Consider the following 9699-nt stretch of genomic DNA (forward strand, 5'->3'; position numbering starts at 1 on the left):
CACGATCGTAGCGGCATGACCATAGCACGCATGTCACGTCCTCCCAGTAACACACTGTTAATAACGTTCTGTACGCCGTCACGTTTCCTCTTTTGGATTTAAGTTAATAATTCAATAATCTTTGCTGTGACACAACGATGGAACCTCAGACTCATGTCGTTGTCTCATGTCCGTGTTTGTTTTTGTGTTTGTGGTTGTGTTCTCGTCACGTCTCTCCCAAACCGTCTGTGGTGCAGATCACACTCAATTCCCACGTCCGGAATCTCATTGAGGTGATCACATTTACTCTATGTTTTACCTGTCCGTCTCCTAGTCCGTCTGGTAGTCCTTGTCTCGACAAATCCTTTGTTCTTGTAACAAACACTAATCTGATGGAGTAGTTGCTCACTCACGTCCTTACACTGCATGCCGGTATGATTATGTAAAGCTAACATACTGTAGGCCTCCACAGATTATCAACCTTTCATTAATATTATCCTCAGAACAGAGCTCACGTTTAGGGTTCAAAGGAGTCGTTGAACACTTTGGAATGGAAGCTTATTTACATTCTTGCTGAGGCTTAAATGAGAAGGTTGATCGAAAAAGTAGTGTCCAAGGCATGTACACTATTTTCTGCTGACAATCCAACAAAGCAATGTATTGCTTTTTAAAAGATGCTAAAGTTACCTTGGTGCTACTCTAAACAGATGAGGCCAAATGATGATGATGATGATAAATGTCCAAAATCTCAATTTACTGCTAAACAACTGGGTAAATTACTGAGGGAGAAGGAAGTCGCTGCTCCTGGTTCACCTTTGGACGGAGTCAGGCTAGCCGTTTCCCCTTCCAGTCTTTATGCTAAGCTAAGCTAACCGCCAGCTGGCTTCATATTTAGTGTACAGACTCTGCAAGAACGCAAATAAGCGTATTTTCCAAAAATATGGATCTTATCTTACTTTGTAATAAAAATTAGGCCTTTTCATGCGTTTTGTAAATCTATACCTGATTCCATACAGAACAATCAATTAGGGAATTTTCATTCATCCTAAATTTATCATAACACAAACAACAAATGACCTAATGTCTGCCGATAGTTTTAGTTTTGACCTAGATGCTCGTGTTTTGATTTGTCTTGGGGTTCATAGAGAATGTAAACACTAACACATGACTTCTGTAACTATCAGTATCACTCAGAAAGGAGCATGCCTCTGCATGCTGATTGACATGATCTTTGTTATGTTGCATGCTGGGTAAATGTTGCGTGCCGGCGCAGAAAGAAGAGGTAAGGTTGGTCAAGTGCAGTGAAGTCTGTAGCTCCAGCAGTAACATCCTGTGGTGCCTCTGTGACCCATCGCAACCAAATCCCACCAGGTCCCGACCTATTCAGTCAATGCACGGTTCACTGGAGAGATGGGACCAAAGCAAAGTGCAATAACTCAATGACAGAACCAATGGAGCCCTAAAGAGTTGATAAATAAATAAGACTTAATGAAATTACATCAGCCTCAGCTGTACTTGTGATTAGCAGTAATCAGCTAGCATGCTAACATGGTAAACGTTATACCTGCTAAACATCAGCATGTGCATTGCATTATCATTGTAAACATGTTAGCATGCTGACGTTAGCATTTAGCTCAGAGCAATTAGTTGGTTGATTAAGTAGCTGAAAGTGACAATTATGAAATCAAAAAGTGACGTAAAATATAAGTTAAAAAAAAAATCTAAAGCATGCATTTTGAAATATAAAAGACTTGACAAAAAACAATAAAACAAAAATGAACTCTGATATAAGAAAATAAGCTCTGAAATACATATAGTAATAACTTGACTTTTAATTACATTTTTTATTTAATTATGAAATGAATAATCATATGAATGACTAGTGTAATGTTGTGAATTTTGAACTCTTGGGGCCTCCATACACACCTGCTAGCACTACTGTTTAGCAAGCTTGAGAATGATGCACTGATAATTAATGTCAACAGAAAGTTTCGAGACGCTGCCGAGAAGTCCGACTCATCGTTTCAGCCGGGAAACCTTCTCATCAAGAACAATGCTCTCACTCGCACAACTTCCATTTTAAGAACACACAGTCCCGTCAGAGAACAGCCCCATCAGCCAGCTCCCTCTGAAACACTACACGAGCGGTGATAGGATGTAGCTAATACTTTATTACATTTCCGATGCGTCTACAGAGAGCACCAGATTAGGCGCAGCGGCTGAATAGGTGAAAGGCCTCGAGTGTATCCACAGAAAAAGAAGCATCCCGACTCTCAGCGAGTGTGTGTTAGAGAGCGGCTGCAGTATCTCCTTCAGGTGAATTATGCGATTGGAACATAACAAGAGCTCCATTTGTGGAGCTGTTATCCATTTATCCCCCGAGTCCTGGTTCACAGGGTGTAGAGAAAAGGGAGATACTGCACCTACTGGAACTAGAAATGATCCCTGTCAAAACAGCAACACAACGAATAATAAGCGATGAAAGTTGCTCATTCTTACCGTTTCTTTCTGCCTCTTTTTTCCCTATTTTCTCCTCTTCCCTTCTTCTTCTTCTTCTTCTCACAGGGCTCTGGACCAGAAGACTTCAGCCACCTGCCACCAGAACAGAGGAGGAAGAAGCTGCAGGGCAAGATAGATGAACTGAATAAGGACATTCAAAAAGAGATGGACCAGAGGTATCTTTAAATCTGGCATTAAGGAGCTTTTCCCTCCCTCACAAGCGATATTTGTGTTTACCTCGTTAATATGCAACAAAGACTTGTTCTGACTGTAGTTATTTGCTCTCCCAGGGACGCGCTAACTAAGATGAAAGACGTGTACGTGAAGAACCCTCAGATGGGCGACCCCGCCAGTGTCGACCCCCGGCTATCGGAAATTGGCCAGAACATCGAGAAGCTCCAGTTTGAAGCGCAGAAGTTTGAGGTTAGTTCGGCGCCCCCCCGCCTGAGCTCTCGTTTCTGTGTGTTAGTGTTGGAGAGGCTTTGCTGTTCGGTTTGTCTGCGACAGTAAATAATGAGGAGTTCAAACGCACGTCTCCGGCTGGAGAAGTCTGCCGCTTGTCCATATTAGGAGAAGATGTGATGCAGCTGGAGGGGCCGGCTGCATGTGCCAGCTCTGTGCAGGGAGAGGAGTCCAGAACAATGGCGTGCTTTAACCTGGTTAATAAATGGTAATGCAAGGGGAGTGTAAGGCCGTGGCGTTCCTCCCCTGAAGGTTCTCGCCAAATGTAAGGGCCATCTGATTCACAGACAATAAATTCCACTTGAAATACATTTTAAGTCGTAGAAAGAAAAAAAAAGGTTAGCTGCAGCCAACACATTCATAATGATTGTGTGTGTGTGTGTGTGTGTGTGTTTCAGGGCTGGCTAGCGGAGGTGGAGGAGAGGATGCCATCCAAGAGTGATACGAACCGGAGAAGTGGACTCTATGAGACCCAGAACAACTCGACAGTGAGCAACAACTCGACAGTGAGCAACAACTGCGCGCAGGACAGAGAGAGGTATGCTATACTCGGACGAACATGAAACATCTCACACACACACACACACAGAGATGTTTCACGCCTTCTTTGTTCGGAGGAAGACTATGTATGTTTTCACAGTATATTTACTGTGTGTGTGTTGGCCCTTGAGCAGCCCGGATGGCAGCTACACAGAGGAGCAGAATTCAGAGACTCAGGTCAAGGCCAACATCAACCCCGTCCTCCCCACATCCAGCACGCCAGAGTTCGACGACGAGTTCGACGACGACGAGACCCTGCCCACCATCGGCACCTGCAAAGCCTTGTACCCGTTCGAAGGTAATAACAAACAACTTATGTGCCCTTTAAGTCTACGTCGGAGGAATGTGATTACTCGGAATGAGGAGGAGTAGGGATTACTGAGGAAATGTGTGGAGGAGGAGGGTGGATAGAGATATAGTCATTTCCCCCCGTATACTATTTTCAAAATCGAATTGGCAAGTTGTCAAAAGGCAGCGCTGTGTGAAGATCAGAGGTGGTAAAGAGCTCTGATCGATCTGGGGTGATAAGTACCGGTGACCTAGCTCGGAAAGATGTGTGCCAGTTCTACGAGAGATTCCTCCCCCCCCTCTCTGAGAGGATCATAAACATACCAAACGTTACATGTATAAATAATGACCCTACTGAAAAGGTAAGAGGTGAAGACATTGAATATTTACGCAGCCTATTTTAAGAATCGTTTCAGGCTGAAGAGGTAAAAAAGAAAATCCAGGACAAAAAAAAAAAGCAGCATTAGAGAAAACAAAAGAAATAGCTGGTCTTCCTTCCTCTTTGTTTTCAGGAAATCTGATTAATAAATGAAGCTTTACTCTACATGAAGTCATGTGAAGGTAGTTCCTCTAGGTGTGCAGGGTGGACACTCCTCCCGTATTCGTGCTCTTATCTGGCCTCCTCTCCGTTTGTGTCCCTCCTCTTTCAGGTCACAATGAGGGCACCATCGCCGTGGCAGAGGGCGAGCTGCTGTACGTCATAGAAGAGGACAAAGGAGACGGATGGACACGAGTGCGCAGGAACGAGGACGAGGAGGGATACGTCCCCTCATCCTACGTTGAGGTCTTTTTGGAAACAAATGCCAAAGGTGCTATGACATACATTTAACTCAGCAAGCGTGTTTTTATTTTTGTTACTGTGAAGTCAGTAAGTGTCCGTCCACTGCCGTGTGATTGGGGCAAATTGTGGAGATTAAAGATTGTTACTGGTAGCTCAGATAAGAGAATAACTCCACACACACACACTTCCTGTCTCTCCTGGAAGGAAGGGCCAATCAGATTTGTCCATTGTGCCTCCTGACAGTTGTGGCTGATAGTGCGAGTGTGTGTCACTGTACACTGAACAAAACATTTGGCACTGTGTAGGATATGACACTGAAAGCGAGCTGAGCCAGGCAGGTGTTGAGTACAAGAAGTGTGTGAGAAGAAGCTTGTAGTTCCTCACCTCCCATTCACTGCAGTGCCACCTAGTGGTCATAAATAAAACAAATAGAAAAAGACACGACTCCCTCAGTCCAAGCTGAGCATGATGGGACAAATCACCCACTGACAATGATCACATGTACTTGATTTTTTTTAAATATGTATTTTGTGTTTTTTTTGTTAAGATTTCAAATGACCATTCTTTTAATCAAGAGTTTGATCCACAACCTCGCTCACATATGCGAGTCAGTACGGTAATAAATCAATAAACTCGGCTAAGTGAATGTATGCCCCATCTGAAGCGACTATGAACATTGTGTTTTGGTCACTTGTTGTAACCTTAAAGGAAAGCATGCTCCATGTGCAATCACGCAGATGTCATTTCAATCTGCTGTAAAATATGAATACATATTCAAAGATATTTTTTTAGGCTAAAAAGAAAGAAAAAAAAAAATCAAGAAATAAAAAGTGCACCCCCCCCCCTCAAATGTTGCATGCTGTAGATTATTCATAGTGCCGTTACAACATGAACAAGTTGTGAAAGTAATTATTCTCTCCTAGTTAGGGAGGATTTTATACAACTATTGATCAGATTAGTAGCCGATAGCCCCGTTAGAATGTGCTTTCTCTTCTTTTTTAATTAAGTGTTGGGCTGTTCTGGTCCTTTTTTCCAGGCCAGTGGTAAAGGAATAAAAAGGACTGAGAATTAGCGGTGCTAAGCTATATGGTGAGACTGGGCTGAGACACGGAGCGGGTCATGACCTTAACGATTTGTGCTTTGTCGCATGAGTCTCTGAAGCGGCACCTTCCCCGAACGGTGCATTCACTGTCAAAGCATGGTGTGGTTGGCCTCAGCGTCATGTCATCTCACCGCTACAATTAAGACATTCTGTGCTTCTTTTCGGAGATCGGCTTCGACTCAGAAATGATCTCTTTCATAACTCATGACACAAGCCTTTGTTTAACTCCCTTTCGCAAGATTTTTAATCAGCTTTGATGGCTCGTTACCGGCACAGCATGGGGTTCTTATGTGCAGGGTGTCATTTTGCATCAGGGCTGTAAAGACACATTTCATGCGTTTCTCGATTTTTGTTTTTATTGAAGAACATTTGTTGCATGGTGCAGCACTTTTTGTCATCTTGAGATGATTGGAGCATGTTGTGACAAAGTGAAGTGGCTGCATTCTAACATGCATTAAATCCAAACTGAAGTGGAATAAGCTTCTTAGTAAGACAGACATCTTTGGGTTAATGGGGGTCTTTCACACATTCAGTGCAGACTACATTCATGCCGACACCACAGTTTCATCAGTTTCATATCTGTAATGACGTCTTTCTTCCTCCTCTCCATATCTGAATATTTGGGTTGCTGTCGATTTTCCTTTAAAGCCATCTAACTTTTCTTTTTGTCGTGTTTTTTTTTTTTGTTTGTTTGTCCGTATTTCTTTTTTTTTTTCTTTTTTTTTTTTTTTTTTTAAATTGCAGATTCCTAAAAGTGCGAGGCTGGCTGAGGAATGGCAGGGCAAGCAACCTCGGAGAAACCACCACGTTCCTCACGCGCTCACAGAGTCAGAAAGTGAAAGACGACCTGAATCTAGAAACGAGAGAGACGTCCGATTAGAACGCATCTCTCTTTCCAAACCGTTGCAAAAACAAAAACCTATCGGCAGCGTTGTGCTTCCCCCCGCAGAACTCTGCGATGTGAAGCGACGACAAGAGAAATCCATCGTAATTTTTGCGCTCATAACCCTTTTTCCATCCTTAACACCCACACAGCAGTCACAACCACAGTATACAATTTGCTTTTTTAGTTGTTTTTTGGCAAAGCTTCGCTTCTTAATGTAACTAACTCCGCTTACACCACGCGGTCATGTCCGTGGCTGTTGGCTTCCTCACTCTGAACGCCACCGCTGGCTCTGCCACTTCCCTTTCTCCTTACCTTTGCCCCCATTGCACACACACGTGCACACACACACGTGGCGGAGGATGTGGTCAGAGACAGGACGGAGAGCAGCAGGAGCCTTACGGACAAAAGGCCAGCTGTCAAACACCTTCATCCGGCGGTGTGTATGTGTGAGTCGGGCTCATCTACACACATCACGGTCACCCCTCCCACTAAAATCACCTCCATATTCGCAGATGTCAGAAGAAGAAGGTGCTACTCATCTATCTGTATGTTATGTTGTGTATTTGTGTTTGTCGGAGCAGAATGCTTGTATGTATGTATGTATGTATGTATGTATGTATGTATGTATGTATGCATGTATCATTTTAAAAAAGGTATTGTGTGTTGTGATGTTCCACTTTCTCCGCACCACGACAGCCCCCAACTCACAGATGGATGATGGGTCATTCGCCATCTTCTTCATCCTACAATTCTTGTCTTGTCACTGGTGTCTGTTCCTCTCTCTGACCACGCCCCTCCCTCCCTCCTGATGCAGCTCAGGCAATCCCTTGGCTGCTTTGAGCCCCCCCCCCCATTTTTACATTTTTTTGCAACGGGCAGGGGGCCTCTCAGCGTTGTGGTGTGCTGCATGCTTGCCCTGTCTTCCTCCTCACCCCTTTGCTGGCGACCTGGAGCAGGTGGGGGGGGGGGGGGGTTTGGTCAGCTTACGCCCCCCCCTCGCCTCCAGCCTCTCTGTTCAGTTAACCCTCATTGCCTGGTCATACTGTTTGAATTAACCTGAATGCTACTGTTTGGGTTCGGTGCCTGTGGTTCTTTTTTTAAAATTTTGATTAAATCTCCTTTCTTTTGGTTCAGAAAGCACGTTTCCCTGTTTCTAACAGCGAGTGAGTGATCTCCTCCTCCCAGTGTTCCCTAGTTTAATCCCAAAACTGTCAAGTAGAGGACGATAGGGACCCGAAATGTTTTTCTGGATGATCTTATGCATAGGTAGGCCATGGATGTCTTGTGCATTTGTTTTTACCGTAAGTACACAGTACAGTATGTATGTAAAAATATTAGCATTGTATGGTTTGATCAGTCTAACGCAAGATGTTGTTAGTTTACAGTTAATCAAGCTTGTGGAAACGTCTCCACTCGGTCCAAGCAACACTTTCACCCTAAAAACAACAGCTATGAAGGTCTTATTTACACCTGGTGTTCTTAGGATGGTCCACATAACTGTCTACTGTATATGAAAGTATACTGTGATCCATATTTTCCTGCGAGTTGGTGACTGAAATGTGACCCAGATTCACCTGTTTTTGGGCCTTAACTGGCTGATGCTAGCTGTGGTATGATGAAAGGATTAAGATGTGATTATCTCAAATGTTTGGGGGCAAATTTCAGAGTTTTTATAATCATACAAGAGAAATTATGTCCACTGATCCCCCCCCCCACTCCCTCTCCCTGCTCAACGGCACATAATGTACGTGATTTTAACTCTTTTTTGTTTTATATTTGATGATGTTGAATTGAGATTCAGCTTTGTTTTCTTGTTTTTTTTTTGTTTTAAAGCTGGAAGTCTATGTTGTAGCTTATTCTGCCTGAATAGGTCTAAACCCCCCCTTTACTAAATATGAGTAACAATGAAATTGTTTCGAATGAAGCCATTCTTAAATATTCATCTGATGCAGCATGTTACGAACACTTCTTCAACGGAGGAGCCGTGGACATATTGACCATTCGAACTGTTGATGGAAGTATTGATCAAATCTCTGCTGAATCCAGCTTAAAAAGTCCCCCGTTGGCTTTTCACCATCCGTCAAGACGTCAAAACAAGCCACTTTTTTTTTTTTTTTTTTCCAATGATAAATCTGATGAGGCAGATCGCCAGCTGCCCGCGCTCTGCAACGAGACCACCACAAACCTTCGAGTCGATGCCCCGGAATAACCTGCCTGTACAGTGGAAATGGCATGTTGGAATTAGAGAGAATATATATGAATATATAAATAAAGTTTAAAAAGGAAAACATCTATTTTAACTATTGAGAGTCTTACCATTACTTTATCTGCTTTGCAAAGTAAGACTTCTTTTCCTTTGTAAAGGTCTACCAAATGGTGTGTTTTTGCACTTTTTCGTTCGTGTTCCATTTGGTAGCCCATGCTTGTGTTTTGGAGCACTGAATACTTTGTATTGTGTTTACCGTGCCAATTAAATATGCCTGGAAAGTTAACAAGTGTGGTGTTGTGTGCCGTTTTCAATCTCTTGGGAATGTAGATACAATGAAGAGGCACGCCCCCAAGTCAGTCATCAACAGCAACATGTGATCATAATTATATCCACGATTATTAATTATGCGTTTATGAGAACACTCTGTAGATGTTGATCGACAGATCGGGATTTAATCAAATGATTACTTTTAACACAATCAGCACAATGTCCACACTCATTCTGCATCTCATGTGCCGCTATTAAATTATTTTCATCATTGGTTCATCTTAATGTATTACTTTAGTTTAGTCTGGAATATAAATATTAATTCTGACAGCATGGCGAGTCAAAAAAGCACATAACGGAAAATCTTCAACTATCAACCCTGCTGCTATTCATTTTCTGTTGAAAGAATAATTGGTTAATTGGCAAACTATTTCAGGTCTGGGCGTTACCGTAGGCTTGGTAAGAGCATGGACTTCCCACGTTGGTGACAGGTTTTATTAATACATATCTTCTCTTCACACGATGATAGGGCTAACCCTGATATTCACAGTAATCTATACAGTCACAATAACTAATGCACAAACCTGTTTTTCCGTAGAGCTCAATGTCATTTTAACCTGTAAGCAGTCACAGCAGGGCACTAGCTTGAATTGTTTACTATGAAAGTAAACATGCAGTTTCTCACT

The 9699-nt window shown here is 42.8% G+C and overlaps 1 protein-coding gene across 15 annotated transcripts in view; it reads left to right on the plus strand.

The window, feature by feature from the left end:
* The window catches only part of fnbp1b (formin binding protein 1b), a 50109-nt gene extending 41077 nt beyond the window's left edge, over positions 1 to 9032 (plus strand). For 8 of the 15 annotated variants that reach the window (XR_004213158.1, XR_004213159.1, XR_004213160.1 and 5 more), the window contains 7 exons: positions 237 to 272; positions 2545 to 2654; positions 2769 to 2901; positions 3339 to 3478; positions 3603 to 3778; positions 4419 to 5638; positions 6396 to 9032. Coding sequence is in view for 3 of the 15 variants with exons in the window: in XM_031859856.1 (XP_031715716.1) it covers positions 237 to 272; positions 2545 to 2654; positions 2769 to 2901; positions 3339 to 3478; positions 3603 to 3778; positions 4419 to 4577; positions 5586 to 5596 (765 nt within the window). In the remaining 12 variants the exon portion in view is untranslated. The remainder of the gene's footprint in view (positions 1 to 236; positions 273 to 2544; positions 2655 to 2768; positions 2902 to 3338; positions 3479 to 3602; positions 3779 to 4418; positions 5639 to 6395) is intronic. The other 7 variants (XR_004213164.1, XR_004213165.1, XM_031859856.1 and 4 more) reach the window with 6 other exon arrangements.
* The last annotated feature ends 667 nt before the right edge of the window (positions 9033 to 9699 follow it).

This window comes from Anarrhichthys ocellatus, unplaced genomic scaffold (genome assembly GCF_004355925.1).
Source record: "Anarrhichthys ocellatus isolate YVR2014 unplaced genomic scaffold, GSC_Weel_1.0 scaffold23, whole genome shotgun sequence".
Lineage (NCBI taxonomy): Eukaryota > Metazoa > Chordata > Actinopteri > Perciformes > Anarhichadidae > Anarrhichthys > Anarrhichthys ocellatus.